The sequence below is a fragment of the Ambystoma mexicanum genome, chromosome 3q (genome assembly GCF_040938575.1).
Source record: "Ambystoma mexicanum isolate Mex_15411 chromosome 3q, UKY_AmexF1_1, whole genome shotgun sequence".
NCBI lineage: Eukaryota > Metazoa > Chordata > Amphibia > Caudata > Ambystomatidae > Ambystoma > Ambystoma mexicanum.
The window spans coordinates 999,599,807-999,618,169 of NC_090926.1; the positions used below are offsets into that span (position 1 = coordinate 999,599,807).

Genomic DNA, 18,363 nt, shown 5'->3' on the forward strand with positions numbered 1-18,363 from the left:
TTGGAAGAGAGGGGGAAGGGTGGTAGCGGGTTCTGGATGGTAGCGGGCTGGTCGATGGAGGGGGGAAGAGAAGGCAGGCAGAGGAGGGTGTGGGCGGAGGAGGACAGTGTTGGACGAGTGGGTGCGGGTTGGTGGTCGGTTAGAGGGAAGTGAGGGATTCAATAGGGTTGGGGATCTGTGTGTGGGTCTCATGGGGTTGGTGAAGTCGGGTGTGCAGGGCGAAAAGTCGAGGCAGAGCGGTTGGAAGATGGGTGAGGGGAGGGGGCAGGGCGGTGATGGTGGACGGTGAGGGATTGTGGAAGTGGGTCGAGGGAGGAGGGGTGAGGAGTAGAGAGAGGTAGATGGGGACCAGGATCGTTTCCTCCTTCCCAGGGGTTTTGGTGCAGTCGGTGTGTGAGAGAGGGGTGGAAGGGTCGGATGCGGATGGAGATGAGGCCACCGTTCTTGCCAGGGCGATGAGTGCAGTACTCAGGAAAGGGAAGGGATATGGTTGTTGGGGGGGGGTGTTGGAGGGTGTTGATGGGGGGGATAGGGCAGTGGAAGCTTGGCGGCGGGTGTGGGTCTGCGCTTTTGGGTGCAGGGGTGGGCGGTTCGGAAGGGGGGTTGGGATTCTGGGCTATGTGGTAAAGTGGGGTGAGACAGGGGGTATGCTTGCAGGAGAGTGGGTGGGAGAGATGGAGGAACCAGAGGTCTTTGGATGTCTGGAGCACCAACAGGCTCCTCTGGCTTGGGAGTTGGATAGAGGGCGCGGTGGGTTGATGATGATGATGATGATGATGGGTGGTGGTTGGTTCGGAGCAGTGGGGTTGTTTGGGAAGGGAGGGGGTGGATTCAAGGGCGGTGGCGAGGCACGCCAGAGTGAGGCTCTGAATTTGGATCTAGATATGAGGGGCGGAGTCATGGTGTGGAGTAGCAGGGATTAAGGCTTGATTAGAGTATTTAGGATGTGGATTTCAGGAGAGTGGGACACTGGCGCAAACTCAAATAGTAAGGTTGGCACTATCTGGTGTGGAACTTAAGCAACAAGCTTTGGGCACACTTAGTGCCGCTTTATCATAGTGTCTAGTTGTAGAGTTTGATACGGTCCGGTTTTAAGGGCTGCTCAGGGTTGTTTATCTACACTATCCCGATGGTGAGTTCACCACCGAATAATGGTGATGGTCACACTGTCTAGATGCAAATCAACACAATGGAACTTATTGGGCCCGCTCAACACAGTGGTACTTGTTGGACCTACTCTACACAGTGGAACTTATTGGGCACACTGAATGGTGTTGGTCACGCTATCTAGGTGCAAAGTCAACACTGTGGGACTTATTGGGCACACACAACACCACAGTGGAACTTAATGGGCCCACTCAGCTCAGTGGAACTTATTGGGTACACTCGACACAGTGGAACTTATTGGGTACACTTGACACAGTGGAACTTATTGGGTACACTCGACACAGTGGAACTTATTGGCACACTCAGCACTGTGTGGCTTAATGGGCCCACTCAGTGCAGTGGAACTTATTGGGCAGGATCAACACAGTGGAACTTAATGGGCATACTAACGCAGTGTTATTGGGGACACTATCTAGATGTGAGACTCAACACAGTGGGATAATTAGGACACACTTGATATAGTCTGACCACAATATGTAGTTGCGGATTTCAATACATTAAGACTATTAGGGCACAATCTATGTTATTTGAGTGAATTATCAAGATGTGAGAATCAACACAGTGAAACAATTAGGGCTCACTTGGTTATTTGGGAACACTATCTAGGTGTGAGACTCAGCACAGTGAAACAACCAGTGCACACTCAGTGCTATTTGGTCAAACTATCTAAATGTAAAACTCAACCATTTAGGGCACACTATCTAGATGTGAAACTCAACACAGTGAGACATTTAGCGAACACTATCTAGATGTGAAGTTCAACATAGTGGAACAATTGGGGCACACTCATTGTTATTTGGGTACACTGTCTAGATGCAAGACTCAACATGATGAAACAATTAGGGCAAACTCAATGCTATTTGGGCACACTATCTAGATGAGAAACCCAGCACCGTGAAACAATTGGGGTACACTCAAGGCTATTTGGGCACACTATCTAGAAGTGGAACTCAGCACAGTAAGACAGTTGGGGTACACTCAATGATATCCCTTGCTCAATGTTGTTGGGAACACTTTCTAACTTTAAGCTTTAACAAATTGACGCAAGATTCACCACAGTGACACTATTAGAAGCACATTCAATGTTGTTGGGAACACAGTCTAGAAGCAAGATTCACCACAGTGGCGCTATTAGGGTACACTCAATGTTGTTGGGAACACTTTCTAAAATCGAACTTTAGCACAGTGACGCTATTGGGAACACTCAGTGTTGTTGGGAACACTTTCTAAAATCAAACTTTAGCACAGTGACGCTATTAGGCACACTCACTGTTGTTGGGAACACGTTCTAAAATCAAACTTTAGCACAGTGATGCTATTAGGGCACACTCAATGTTGTTGGGAACACACTCTAGATGCAAGGTGCAATCCAGTGACGTTATCAGGGTACGATTAATTGCTTGACCTTAATATGAAGTTGCACGATGTAACACAGTAGAACTTTTAAGACTTTTAAATAAAAGTGGTAGGGCTTTCTGGAGTGAAGTAAGTCCCCACCCTTGCCACACTTACTTTTCTTGGTTGGTGCTGGTTGACAGCAGGCTACTGGCTTCTTGCTTCTCCTGCGGATACCTGCAGATACGATCTGGAGCCTTTGCCCCGGGGCCTTCGCGGTATGGCTGCACGGGCAGAGGGCTGCCCTAGGAGGGTCTGATGGGACCAGAGGTCGGACTAATCAAGGTGAAGTGGGACGGGCCGCGAGGCACGAGGACGGGGAACCAGGAAGCTGGTGCGGGGAGGGAACGAGCAGGGCGGCAAGGGGATCAAGGGCATGGGGGTGATGAGGACTTGAGATATGGGCACTGGCAATACAATCAGAAATAGGCACAGGCAGAGCTCAATACTCATGTAGCATCCACGGAGGAAAGGGACAAACATGAGCAAGGTGAAGGGGTTGACTGAAAAGGAAGCCCCTTCTGACATGGTTATTCATCTATGTGGGAACGACCTGACACAGATGGGCAGGGGCAACTGCTGAAGGATATGTGCCTCATGTTTTGAACCTTAAGCAAGGACCTGGGGCTTGTGAATTGATTTGGTCAGAGATGGTGCCCAAGTTCTCTTGGGGGTGGGGGTGGCGGGCAAAATCACTTTACAGCAGTGGCAACACTCAACAACATCTACAACACCATCCAGACATGGATGGCAGCCACCAGACTATGCCTTAACTCTGACAAGACAGAACTCCTCCTGGTAGGATCCTCTGACACACTCAAAAACCTTGACACTCGGTTTAGCCATTTCACCATCGACTCCATCAAACTTCCAGCATCTGACGCAGTGAAAACCCTCGGAGTCTATCTGGATTCCAACCTTTCCATGAATAGACAAGTCAACGCAATCGCCTCTTCAACTGCGTACCATGCTAATCTGATTAACACAGCTAGGCCTTTCCTCTCCAAGGAGAACTCACTAACATAGCCAGAGCCATCACAGGCTCTAGGCTAGACTATTGCAATGTACTCTTCCTGCGGACTTGCACCAAAAACCTGGAAAGACTGCAAGTCATCCAGAACAATGCGCTCCGTGCAGCTCAACGCATCTCCAAAAGAGAGCACATCACGGCCGCCAGAAAATAAGCCCACTGGCTCCCAATAAAAGAGAGAAGCATATTCAAAGCGCTGACACTGACCCATAAGTGCATCCACCTCGCCGCACCAGACTACCTATCGCAAAGGATCCACCCCTCCATCTCTACAAGGCCCACCAGGACACCATACGCCAACATGCTGAGCCGTGCCCCTTGTAAAAAGAGCTTGAGCCGATGGCGCCAGTTTCCCCTATCTTGCAACTTCACTGGAATGCCCTACCTCCTACTCTGCGAAGCATCTCTCATGACATTTCACCTGATGGGCACCTCACTCGTCACCCATATTTGCTGAACGCATCTCTTGGTAACCTGCAAAATGTTTGATAAGATGCACCCTACTGTATTATGTATAATATGGAAATGCATTACCTACCTGTATCTGTACCCCCTGTAACTAAGTTCCCTGCAAGTAACGGCACCTCAGTGCCCAAGGGCTATTTGTGCGTTATACAAATGTAAAAATAAATAAATAAAGTCAAGAAAAAAAAATTGAACATGGCCATGGCAAAATGTTGCAGGAGGGCTGGTTTTTCAACATGGGGCACAGTCTAATTAACCTAGGAGTGCCTGGTTACTATGAGAAGGACAGGTTCATCTGTTCGAAATTGTGTTGGACCTCTTTATTGAATTTAGAAGATGCCCAAAGAGAAAGAGGATGTGAATAAAAAAAATAATAATGTTTTCATTGTTTGGGTGCGGCAAAGGTCAGAAAACCCCTTTTTGCTCTGGCGGTTATACAGGCGATCGTTCAGTTCCATAACTAACCTGGCAGAGGACAAGAATGACCAGGAGTAAGTAGCCCCATGTTAGCTTAACACGCGCTGGCGGCAAGGTCGGATAAAGAGGTACGTTTGGTTGCGAGCTTCCAGCCTTGGCTGGTTGAAAGAAAAGCATAACGGCGCTCCCCGCAGCCCAACAGCTGGCGGCTATCAGTGTGATTCGCCCTGAGCGGGAGGTTGGGGGAGTGAAACCTAAGTATGCAATGTAAAGAGTTTATCAGGAGAAAACGAGCTGACTGGAGATGATTAAGAAGAGATAAAAGGTTGAAGGGGGTGTTGATGAAGAGAAAGACTAAACAAAAGGTGCTGCCAATCGTCTGTTATCACAAATTAATGTGTGTATTTGAATTTTATGGTTGTAAATATGTAATATACTGCTGACTTGTTTTGCCACAGTAAGACGAGTTTGGTTTGCCCACAGTTATTCGTACTTGGTAAGCTAAAGTTAAATTTTTGGATGTGATGGGGGGGGGGGGGAGTTGGAGGGGGGGGGCGGCGAACAGTACCCGACTGCCTATGTGACCATATGGCGCGGCCCCCTGAAGGAAGGGGCTAGGGGCACCAGGCCTTAAAATGGCAGGGACGAACCCTCCCTGCCCCGCATCTTCCTAAGAGAAGAAACAGGAAATGGGGTGGTCACTAGTATGGTGACCTGGGGGAAGGGAAACTGGAGGCAGAAAAGGGGCTTGTGGACAGGAAAGAGAGGAAGCCTCCTGCCAGCACTGGAATGACGGGCAAAGGGATTTTCACACCTATATAGGGGAGGCACAGGGGGAGCCATCTCTTTCACAGCAGATCCACCTGCTGCAAGGAGACCTTTGTCCCACCCAGCACACCCTAACATTTCTATTTGAAGTTTGCTAATGTGTTTATGTATTGTCGCAAGCGGTTAAACGGGTGATCGAGCAGTGCTAAAACTAACCTCGTGGCAGAGGACAAGAATGACCAGGAGTAAGTAGCCCCCTGTAAGCCTAATACGGCGGGGGCGGCAAGGTCCGATAAAGAGGTGCACACCCCCCGCCAATTTTGGTTGTCAGCTTGCAGCCTTGGATGGTGGACAGAAAAGCATAACGCTGCTCCCTGCAGTCCAACAGCGGCCGCTGTCATGTGATTCGCCCTTAATGGGAGGCTCCGGGAGGTTGGGGAGAGAGATCCAAGCATGCAAAGTAAAGAGTTTATAATGAGAACAAGAGAACTGACTGGAGAGGAATTAAAAGAGATTAAAAGTTGAAGGGGAGTGCCGATGAAGAGAAAAAAACAAAACAAACTGTGCTGCTGATCATCTGTGTTATTAAAAAGGAATGTGTGTGTTTGAATTTTATGGTTGTAAATATGTAATAATACACTGCGACCGTGTTTTGTCAAAATAAGACAAGTTTGGTTTGGCTCCAGTTATTCATACAGTTTGGTTTGGCCCCAGTTATTCATACAAAATAAGCTCGTTTAATTGTTGGATACGACTGGGTGAGGGGGGCAGGGGCTACAGTACCCGATTGCCTATGTTAAGCAATGTGTGAGTGTGGGCTTCTTTTTCTTCTTTTTTTTCTTTTAATTTTTTAGTGCCCAGCCCTTCTTTTTTTGTGCCAGCGACCCTCACACGAGGAAGACATGCAGACATTACTACTACTGTGGTCATACCCATACACCCTGTTTTTTTTTTTTACTGCTCCCCTTCCGCTCACACCCCTCATCTGCCCATTCTCCCAACTTATTTGTCCTTGCGCTCTGAAGCGGGCTCCATTGCGTGAGGCGCACTGCTCTTCACCGGTAATGCAGGAACAGAATTGTGCCCGCTAGGCGAATCTACTATTTGTTATACTAACTGTGTAACTGATGGTTGGAGTTGATACACTTTGCACTTATTTGTGTAGGCCAACCGAAGCAGCGTATAATCGTCTCCCCCCGCCCCACTCTGCGCCCAGGATAGGGTTAATACTTTGCATGTTCATACTGTATGAATTGCATCAGTGCTGCTACATTTAGGTAAACACTGACCTCTACTGGTCTTTGGCGTGTCCGCCATACTGCATGTACGCTACCGAACTTGGAGACTATGAACACACACATTTTTCGGAAGGTAATTAAAGGAATGGCTTTCCTATATATACTGTCTACTGACTAATAAGTTGCACAAAACATATTCCAATATCTAAGTGTTATTTGACTTAATGAACATGTCTGCACATTGCTGGGTCCACAGGGAACCGACCATAGGCATTATATGTAAATCATGGCCACACACAAACCACGGACTGATGAGTTTTTTGGGTGATCATCATTAAAATAGGGGACAAGAATACAATGTACCCGAGAGGGTCGTGCAAGTGGAAAATAATGGCCTTATTTGTTGTTAATTAAGTTATGTTTTCTTGCATTTATATAACGGCTACTTGTATAGTTCATGGCATGGAAGTGCTGCTGCCTGTCAGAGAGGCACAGGAGGAGTATGATGGAGCATTCAGTAGCGTTAGGGAGGTGCTGCTTTGGGTAGATAGTTGGGATGAGGGTAGCGAGGGATAGATAAGATGCTCAGGAAGGCATGCGGATAAGGTGGAAGAGCCATGTGTACAACTGGACCTATCGTGGGGACTCGACGGTATTCAATGGAGCGCAGCGCCAAAAGGAGAGCTAGCTGGAGACGAGCTGTGTACTCACTGCATGGTGAGCGGGGGTATGCTATAAAACATGGTAGCCTACGATATCTGTATAAAAGCCTGGAAATAATGTTGCTATTTACAGGCTTGTTGTGATCTCACAACTGACCGTAATAATAATATGACATCACAACTTCTCCATAATCCGTTATTACGCTTACGTTGTGACGTCGCAATGCCCACTGCTTGAGCCAGCAAGGATCAGATTTCCAGCTGTCACAGCAGCAGGTTAGTAAAGCTATTAAAAGTTTTTCAAATACCTTGCTTGTTAGTTTTCTGTGGCACTTGACCGCGATTAAATACCAAAGAACTGTTTATGGTAGAATGTTTAATTTGTGCAGTGCTGAAGTTTAGCCATGTGAACAAGACGATGCATGCTATTACTTAGCTTAAAGTACAGAATGAAGACGTTTTTTCAGTGCATGTTATTAAAATGTTGAAACTGTTTTTCTGCAACACATTGAAAGCATAGCCTTTTTATTAAATCCGCAAATATTCTACATTGATTATATGGATTGGCAGGCCTGCTATTAGAGGGGATGGCAGTGTGTGGCCATGTACTATAAGTTATAATATACCCCCTACGTACCGTGCGTTAAAAGTATATTACACGTCCATATTCTTTTAACGTACAGTAGCGGGTACTTTATCCCAGATATTTAATGTGTTCAAAATATCATTATTAATGGTAATGATAATAGTAACAGATAATTGTAACAGCAATAATAATATAAATAGGTGAAGAATCCTAGATTAGTCCCAACGATTTCTTTTATCTTGAGTAGTTGTGTTGTTAATCTCCCTGCTCAGCTACAGAAGGTTTCGACTGGATCCAGTATTAGCATGTGGACATTAAACATTGGGGGAAACTTCAACTTCTACTGGGCACCTACAAATTCCAAATGAAGTGAATAGTTCCAAGGTTGAACTTCTCTGTAGCAATTGAAACGGTGCAAAAATGGCAACATAGAAAACGAAACGAAGGCAGCAGAAACCATGCATAGCTGGTCTGCTTTCATTAACAGTAGGGGCTAATTTCTCCGACACAGAAGTCATTCGTGGCACATCAGTTCCACACACTGGCAGCTCACAAAGGAAAACGACGAGGATCGAAAGTTTTTTTTTAAAAATCTTTATTTTGTTTAAACAATAAACATTACAATAACAATTCAAAGTTATGTGGTTATAATTATTAAAGAACCAGTTCTAATTGTCATACATACTAAAAGAATTTTCAGTCAACGTAAATGACCCGCCCATAAAAGCTAATGAATAAATAACACACACAAAGACAACATAAAACACAACACAGAACACAAACGATACATTACCCCTACAACCCTAACACCTAAACCCTAAGTAACTACTACAAATTTATATTTCAATAACTAACCCCCACTCACCCATACAGATCATTAAACGGTCCCCATTGTTCCAAGTATTCTCCCTCTCGTCGTTGTTGTACTGATTTAATTTTTCCAAATCCTGAAAGTGATTGCATATCCAATATACAATTCCCTGAGGCTTTTTTCTGGTCTTCCACACCTTCACAATTCGTTTACTAGCCATCACCAAAGCTTGATCAATCCAACTTGAAGAATTGCATGCATTCTCGCATCTACCCTTATCTGATAGAAGAATCACAGCTATAAAGGTGCGCAAAAGGTGATGATACACTGCATCCGTTCTGCCTAATACCTCCCTCCCGAAATCCTACACTTTCTTACATTCCCAAAGCATGTGTGGTAAAGCTCCCCTCATCTATTGACAGCCCCAGCACAGAGCATTATCTATCAAGCCCATCGCACTCATCGTTCTGGAGTCCAATATATACGGCCTAAAACCCGCCGATGAATGGAACGCAACTTCAGATCTGTCTTAGCTTTCACTGTCGCCCTCCAGGATTGAAAGTTTGAGCGAGTCTGTGAGGCATCTAGGTATAGTAAGTAGTACAGCCGGGTGGGGACTGGCTCCGGAGGGAATACCCCCACAACGAAGAGGTTCGTTTTTAGGATGAAGTTTAGAAAGCGGTGACTATGTCCACTTCTAGGGTTAGGAGAGGGAACGGGTAGTATAGTGATTTGTTTTATTTTAGGGTTTCTATTTATTTATATAGTGCTTACACCTAAGCTCCAAAGAAGCTGGGGGTAGTGGAACTAGTTTACAGGTATAGAGGTTTGGTGAACACATTTTTAAAAAAAATTAATTTCAATCGTCCATATCATTGAATTTTTAATGTTAAAAAATGTGTACTTTCAATTACTGTGGACCTATTTGAGATGTTTACATCCGAATATTTCACATAGGACTCCTTGCCACAGTTTGTGAGGGTCCTCTAAGGGCGGGGAGACACTTCATGATTTCAGGGCACTGATTAGCAGTCATGATGCACACCGTTCTCATTCCAGAACCTCTCCTTTGCCCACAGACCTAAACCCAGCCATGAAGGAGCCAGAAGATGATCGTGATAAACCAAAGGGGCAGAATGAGAAGGCCGAGGTGGAGCAGCCCCAGATTAAGGTCCCCATCGAGGTGGTGCCACAGGAGGAGGCGGGGAAGGAGAAAAAGAAGCAGGAGGAGGTGCAACTGGATCGGCCGGACCAAGGTACTTGGGTAGAGTAAGGAGTGTTTGAGGGAATAACTGCACGTTCTATCATGTATGCCCATCTGCATTTGACTGAGTGAATAGCGCCTTATAGTAGTTGAGAATAATTGGTGTGCATCTTGGATCTCATCAAAGCCTCAAGTTTTGTTGCAGGAGCCCAACACTTAAAGTAAATGCTCTATCTCAAAGATCAGTCTTTTGATTGCTGTTTGGAAATCTGGGTATTTGGGGGGGAAGGAAAGGAGGGGTGGAAGAGGGGTTAACAACTGGAGCTTTAATGTGTGAGTTAAGCAATATTACTGTGATCATGTTCGCCAGAGTTTGAGAACATCTTAAGGCTTTGGAACACCCTAAGGCTTTGGTAGCACCAACCATGGTCAGAGTCAGAAGTCGCAGATTTGGTTCCTACCGGTGTAGAGAGTTCATCCTCCGAGTTCAGTGGAATATTATTCCTGCAGCCTTGAGCATAACTCTTCCCCTACTGCTCAGCTGCCCAAGTTCAACCCATTTGTGAGTAGCAAGGGCAGAGGAGAACACAGTGGGTGGTGTAGAGAGGACGTATCCCCCTATCTACTTGTATGACGGTTTTAGCAGCAATAATAGGTTTGCCATGCCTACAGCGTCACAATTGGCTTAGAATTCAGAGGAAGTGATATTTAAATGCATACCATGTCTCATTACAAATTGACCTATGAATTTTCTTTTTATAAATCAGCCTAGAACAAGTGGAAATCCTGCTTGGGCCAGACAAACACAACTCTGCACTTGTTTAGAAAATGTAGCAAATAAATATAGCACTAAATTTGCTGCTTGGATAATACGGAATGGATCAAACCGGGATCGAACCAATCTGTATTATCTAAAAATGCTTTCACTAGGGCAAAAATGAAGAAGGCTGCATTATTTACGATGTCTGCTGCGTAACATGAAAAGGTATGCAATATACACATTTCTTTTTGTTATTCAGCAAGCAGAGTACAAAAACAGTCTGATTCATTGTTGCCATAGTACAAACGTTTTTAGTTGATATGACAGTGACACAACTTTTCATTCTGTATTATCTAAGCATTTGCTCAATTTATAGCACCTGTGCATATGTTAGATAATCTGGCCCCAGGCCGGCGGAAATCGGACAATGTCTTTTAAGGTTTAGCTCGCCCGATCCTGTAGTCTGAAGGCGATCAGTTCTCAGATGATGCTAGCATTTTGGTGTCCTCTCTCTCTAATTATCAGCCTCTGATTTGTGCATCAACTAATGTGACATTTAGAATTTGGGGATTGATGACAGCTTTGCTCTGTTACATGGATTTGAAAATGACACCACGGTTCAAAGTAAATACTTCATCTAAAGGTGAAAGGCTTTTGCGTGAGTTCTCCTTGAGTTGAAAGATTCTTGCGTAGTTCTGTAGTTTTTCACCTGTTTGAATTGAACCCAAAAAGAATTACCATACATCTTCTACATTTTTTTTTCTCACTTCATTTTTTTCTCATCAAACAAGGTGAGACTGCACCACTCTAATATCCCCACACAACACGCCCAGAGTTGTAACTGTTATTTGACTATCTTCTTTTCCTTCAAATGATATATTATTGATTTAGCAAGCTTATTTTCTTATTTTTAGGTTTTGCTCAGCCAGTTGAAAAGGCTCATCGCCATGAACCACCCATCCCACACGACGACGTGCAGGTGGACGAGCAGCAGGACAAAGAAGAGTCGGAAGAAAAGAAGCTCCAGCAGAATGAAGCTGTCCAGAACCCACCGGAGGAAGAGAAACTGGCTGCTCGAGAAGAGAATCCACCAAATGTTGGTGGCGGCGGTCGGCCTGATCCAGACAAGCTACTGGGTGTCGACAGCCCAAGGGAAGCTGAGCACGAGAAAGAGGTGCATGAAAACCCACCAGTCGAAGTGAATAGAGTGGGGGACACAAGACAGGAGCAGAAGCCGGCCTACAAAGATCTGGATCCCGGTCCACTGGCACAGCACCCCAAAGAGATTGAGGCTGATGAGAAAGACCTGATGAAGGAGAAAGCTGCAGGTGACGATAAGTTTGTCGATGCCCATGAGCCAGCAGGAGATGCTGAGAGGAGAAAGGAGGTCGACACAGGTAAGTGTATCACTCCTTCCATAATACTTTTTGTTATGTGATCTGTGTTGTTGGTAAGAAATGTTCTAGCCCTAAACATTTCAGTGCTTTACTAATCAGACATTTTCTTTGTGGTCTTTTTAAATTGCGTATTCACGAAATGAGCACATATTTGGGTTCATCTTAATGTTCAGTGTTCTTTCTCCATATACATAAGACAACGAGGCCTGGAGACTGCTCTTGGGTGGTAGTGGTGCACAATATAAGTCAACGTAACATAACATAAAAATGTACCGTTTTACAGGTTATAAACCCACAACATACAAACACAATAAATTGCCTTAACTAGAAATAACCAAGTGACCCGTTAGGAAAACACAAGAAGAAATGGGGACAATCATCAGATGTTAAAGGCATGAGCTTACTTAAAATGGTGACACTGGACTTGTTCACAGAGGACCTTTGTTAATCTAAGTAGATCATTAGTGTTGGCCTAGATTTGATCATAATGTTCTTATTTTTTGCAACTGTTAGAAGGTATTTGTTCATACCTTGAGAGTAAGGACATGTCAACATCCTAATCATCTATTTTTGGGCATAAACTCCCTTCCTAATCCTTTTTATGTTTCTTGGCAACTATCAAAGCTCTAGCTAGCAATAGTATTTGCGTATTTGAACTCTCTTTTTGCATCAATTAGATACTTTAAAATAGCCAAAACGGGGCATTGTGCTATTTGGGACAGAAGATTGAATGTAAGCCATCATATACGCCCCACCCTCAAAAAAGCACTGCAGGTCTTAATGCATTCCCCGAAGAAATGTGTCAGAGTTCAAGGCACAAATGAACAAAGATCAGACCCCTCTACGATAAGGTGGCCGCCGCACAATCGATATATAAGAGCTACTGAGGAATAAAGAGAGTGTGACACGGCAGGACGGAATAACACATTGACTCTGCGGATCACCATACATTGTAGTTTAAGCTAAGAACTTCACACATTGCACTGATTACAAATACAGGGGTTCTGCACTCAAGTGAAGCCAAATGTTGCAAAAAGGGGAGAGGGGGAGTACATAATTGGGACTAGCAGGTGAGCATGGGTGAAGATGAATGTTGCAGTATACACACTGAAAAAATAAACCATATGAAAACCACTCGTATGCACAGGGCGAGCACCAAAGGCGACTGGATCATAACTATTTGCTTTTCTGAAATAAAAGAAGTTGCAAGAGGATGACAGGAACTTTAACTACCGAGGGTGCAAAGAAAAAGCGCAGGACACCCCATGCTTCAACAAAAGAAAAATAGCATCCTCCCTCAGAGATGCCACATTTATATTCAGTCGGGATTAGGGGAAAAGACCAGCATGCATTTCAAGACATAAGTGAATGTGTGAATAAGTCGTCCAGGAAAAAGAAGTCGAAAATAATGTATGTGGACATTTTAGACGGAAGCACACATGGAATGTGTGTGAATGTGAATACAAGTAATTTGTGGAAGAAAGTGCCAGAGAGGAACCAGCCGAGCAGAAAGTGTATGAAGAGGTTTTAGCATGAGATGGCAGGTGTAGGTCAATAAGCTTGGCCTTTTGGGCGGGGAATGGACACAGCACTACATGTAAGTCTTAAATCAATTGATGAACCCTTATTCTACATTAATGTATTAAGTTATTAGCGCTAGTTTTTCATTCCTTGGGATCTCATCTGGATTGTTACGTTCAGACATTGATGCCTTGTTTGGAATAGTATAGGGAAGGAGCAGAGTGTGTGGGGCTGGCTGGTTATGAGGCTGATGTGAAACCAACAATTCCCCAAACCTTGGCCCTCATTACGAGTTTGCCAGTAATTCCATGGAACCAGTGGCACCGTTTCTGGCAACCGCAACCACGGAACCACTGGCACATTACAACCCTGCGAGAGCGTGCAACCCGGCATGCCGGTAATGGTGCAACCGGCACAACGGGAACACTGTCACTGTCCACTAAAATTGGTGGCGCTGTCATCAAAAAAGCTGATCGTGCCAAGATGGCCACCGGATTGAGAACACTGTGTAGAGGTGCTCACCGTCCCCACAAGCACACAAAGCCTCTGTAAAAGGTGGTAAACCCATGCACGGGTAACAATCAGCACTTGGACGGAGCAGGAGCAAGGGTCTAATCAATCCGACACCTCAGCAGAGCCGGAATGCAACGTTGGAGGTTGCGGATAATCCCAGATGGAATAATACGTAAGGGGGAAATACCGGCATCAAGAGCAACCAGCGAGTCACTGTTGCGGCCCGAAACCCGCCCACACGCAGACTCCTGCAGTGACCCCCGGGCAGGGGTTGGCGCCCTGTCTACGAATCAACTGAGGCAGCAGCAGGTGCCAGAGACCGCAGTGACTGACCCAGCTCCCAGAACTGCAGCAGAGGATCACCCAACGCAGGAGCAGCTCAGAGAAGCACGGGCCACTCCAGATGGGGCCGGATAAGGCCAGGAGGCGAGAACCAACAGGAGAAGAAAGCAGCCCTCAAACAGCAAAGCCGATAAGACGCTGCCCCTCACCTCACCCAAGCGGCCCTATCAGAGGAGCCGGGGACAAAAGGAAAAGCACAGTAATGGCCCCAAGCCCTCCAAAGAGGGGAAGCTGAGGCCCGCACCCGAAGTTACTGTAAGAGGATTCAATTCAACACTACAGCTAAGTCAACGCCTAGTCTAGAATACTGAATGAAAACCTTTATTGATTTATCTTTATGTCCAGTTCATGCGTTCTGGATGACTACCCCTATATAACACCCCTCATTAATAATTGAATATCAAACTTAATCTGAGCAGTAATCAATAATGGATAGTCTGGCACTAGCACACTTGTGAATAGGAACAGAAGAATAAGGTGGTAGAGAATGCTTTATATAAGTTCAGATGGATGTAATGTTGAATGAAAATGCAATACAGAAAATACTCAATATGATTTCAACAAAACAATGTAATCACTTTTCTCTGGCAATCCTCTCCCCCCTTTATGCAATGCAAGGAAATGGAAGGAAAACACACAGTTCTCAGAAATGCAATCAGATGTAATTCAGTTCACCCCAGCAAGCTTAGACTTCAGAAGTTTGAAACACAGGCCCAAAATGCTTTTATATGTGCTGGCAATGAAGTGAAAAATATGCTAAAATGCTTTTAATTCCCTCTAGAGGTTCAGGGTGAGTGGTGTCAAGTTAAAATTAGTCCAGGCTCACTCTAGCAATGATTCAGGGATGGTTCTTAAGAGTAAAACGAATTTTTAGCAAGGAAAGCAAGGAAGCTGCTGTTTTCACACGTGGAGAAATTTGCAAATCGCGGTAAAATTCGCGAGTGCGTTTTTCGCGATTGCGGCAAAAGTATAGGGAATAGGAATGCGGTTCTAGGTTCGTTGAAAAGTCAAGATTCCCAGCTTTCAGAGGAAAGTCACGGCAAGTCTCTAAGACAAACGGTCACGGAGATATGAGCGATATGGTAAAGGTCGTTTTTCAGATTTGAAATTTTAAAAGTTCAAAGTGACAGCTAGCAGCTAGAAATGACAGGTGACAGCTTTGCAAATGACAGGTGACAGTTAGGAGACAGTTCTGGTTAGATTAAAATAGATTGAATTAGATTATTTTAACTAAGAGATTGGTTGTGCACAGTTCTGCTAAGTACTCACAATATATTTTTGAAATAAATGGGCCTCGCCACGGATCTGGTCAACAGGTTTTCTTCACTCGCCACGGACGGTCTCTGCGCACAGCGTCTGGGTCAGCTCTACTCTGCTGGTCTGGTCTGGGTCTCTGGTTCTGATCAGGTCTGTGGGTCCGGATACAGCGGTCTCCGTTTCAGCTGGTCTCTCTCTGGATACAACACTGCTCTCTGGCAAATGGCAAGAGTTCCTGCAAAGAATTCAAACAGCTCGCCTGGCTGTGATAATGGCAATGATTTGAGGCCTGCTAAAGAGGGATTTAGCTTGTAGTTGACCTCTCTGCTACAAATTCTGAAGTAAAGTCTTGGTCTCTGAAGGTGGATAGATTGAAGTCTCTATGTTGGCTCTCTGGAGGTTGATGGAGGTAAAGTATGGATTTTCCCGGCAGAGCGTCCCGCAGCAGATGGAATAGAAATGTCCCCATCTGTCCTGACTGTCTGCTTTTATGTGTTTTGAAAGTGGGTGTGTGTGCAGCATCACTAGCCAGCCCCTCTCTCAACTGCCCATTGGCCCAATTCTCCCCTCTCCCATGATTGGGGAAGGAACTGTGAGTCAGAGTGATGCTGTAGGTTTTATGGGTCAGAGGATCCTCCCCTGGTCAGTTTGCCCACAAATCTATATTTGATTCAAATACAGACTTCTCAAATACATAGTGGTTTGTCATTGCATGTGCATATTACCTATCACATGAGGTAGTCTCTGTCCCAAATCTGCTCTTCCTAGGAGCTTGGGTTCAAAAATGGCAACATATTTCACTTTTAGGCGGGTTACCAATATTGGATTTTTCCCCGCATTTACACAGATGTGCCCATGGTGTGTGGGCATTAGGTGGTGGAGTGTCAAATTTTTAACATACATACATTTAGAGTAATATCCTCTTTTCCGCTAAAACCCCCCTGAACATACCACCGGGTCCTACCACGTCTTCAAATGTGCACAGAAAAATCACAAGAATTATGGTATCATTTAAATAATTATGACAAGTCCGTACTATGAGTTATTCATCTTTTTCTAAAACCATATTCTGGCTACAGGGGTGTGGTTTCCCCCCAGCACAAGGTTGAATTTCTGGTTTTTCCAGTTCTGCCGAGCCAGCTTGCTCTCACAGGTAGTGCTCCTCCCCTTTCCTTCCAGGAGGAAGCCACTTTTACGGCCCCCATAATAAAACATTTGCCTGAGTCAGGACAGGGCTTTGTTCAATTTCCTGCAGAGCCCAGGTAATTCGATCAGAGAAGTGTCATATCCCTTTTGGTGGGAACAGCAAAAGGCAGCTAGGCCTGGGAACACAGCTGTTGTGCAAGTCTCAACTCCTGTCGGGGGTAGCTAGTGGGCAGAATTCAGTTTCATTAAGCCAGGTTTCAGATAAAATGTCACTTTTTGTTCCCCAGTTTAAGTCAAGACAATTTTTACATATGCAGCTAGAATGCTGATTCTAAGTTAAAAACTATGACATTTTAACAGTGACAAACTATGTGGCAGTCACAAGTCTGTCCCTCAGTTTATTTACACATTTCGATTTTTGGTAATTTTAAATCCAGTTTCAGTTTAAGCCGCTGCAGACCTGCAGAGCTCAGCCAGTCTTGTTATAAACCTTCAAGTCACTTCAGAATATAACTTTACATTGTATCCACCTCTCAGTAAGTCTTTCTTTGGCCTGCTTTGGGTTCATCTATTCAGTTTTACACAAATGTCTGGTTTTAAACCACCGGCTTTCTGATAGTGGTGAGTACTGGTAATGCACCCATTTTTGGGATTTAAGAAAATGAATTCCCCACAATTCTAGGTTGCTTTTGGCAATCAGCATTGCCATTCCCAATGGTTTCAGACTACTGTGTGGGTAGTCCAATGGTGGTTTTAGGCTGTGCCCTTCTGTGCCCATAACATCGGCAAAAATGAGTGGCAGCCTATTCTTCATGCATTTCCCTGTGCATTTTCTGGGAAGCTCTGGCCATCATGATGTTTTCCATGTCAGTACTGCACAGTTTTTGAGGTAGGGCTCGGATGCATGGATAAAAAAACATCCCACATTACCGTCCCCAACACGCCCCACCCCAGAAGAGGAGCAGAAGATTAACACCAGGGGCCAGCAAACGTCTAGGCCCCTTAGAAAGGAGGAAAGTGAACCCGGAAGGGAGGCCCCTAGCAGAACTGGGGAATAAACTAACCAGGAGTAGCACAGGGACAGGTACAACCCGGGGCACGGGTGCTAGCCTATACACAGCGGAGACATGAGGCCCTCTCTGCTGAAAAGGTCAGAAAAGGCAGAGAAACTGCACCACTGCCGCAATAGAGGCTGTGATCAAACTGATAAAAACGGTACAGCTGCTACAAGGGTGGAAGTGAGGCTGGAGAGGGGGACCACGATCACAGCCGGCAAGAGCCCTCAGAACTAGGTCCCAACCACTCCAACGAACCAAGAGAACCTAAATATAAACACATCCTCAGCAAGGGATCACTCCACCACCCTGGCCCACGACAGACCAGGACAAGATGTCAAAAAACAGAGGGAAAGACTGTCAGAATCCCACGAAAGGTAACAAAAACACCCACTAGGCGGCGTTTAAAGAAAATGTGGAGGAAGGATGGTGGTCACAGCCCGATACTGAATAAGAGGCAGACGGGGACGAAGAGGAGACTCCTCAAGAGGAGGAGCGAATGGTCTCACAAAAATTCCTCCAACAATGCTTCCAGAACTTTAGTGTAAGGATGGCGAACACTATTCAATCCCAATTGGATAAAATGAGAGAAGACCTGGGAGGGGCACTAAAGGAAGTAAAGGGAGGAC

The 18,363-nt window shown here is 45.3% G+C and overlaps 1 protein-coding gene across 4 annotated transcripts in view; it reads left to right on the plus strand.

Moving 5' to 3' along the window:
* Positions 1 to 18,363, plus strand: part of SLC38A10 (solute carrier family 38 member 10) — a 748,880-nt gene that overhangs the window by 553,945 nt on the left and 176,572 nt on the right. For all 4 annotated transcript variants that reach the window (XM_069655155.1, XM_069655156.1, XM_069655158.1 and 1 more), the window contains 2 exons: positions 9,619 to 9,795; positions 11,418 to 11,900. In XM_069655155.1, coding sequence (XP_069511256.1) covers positions 9,619 to 9,795; positions 11,418 to 11,900 — 660 coding nt within the window. The remainder of the gene's footprint in view (positions 1 to 9,618; positions 9,796 to 11,417; positions 11,901 to 18,363) is intronic.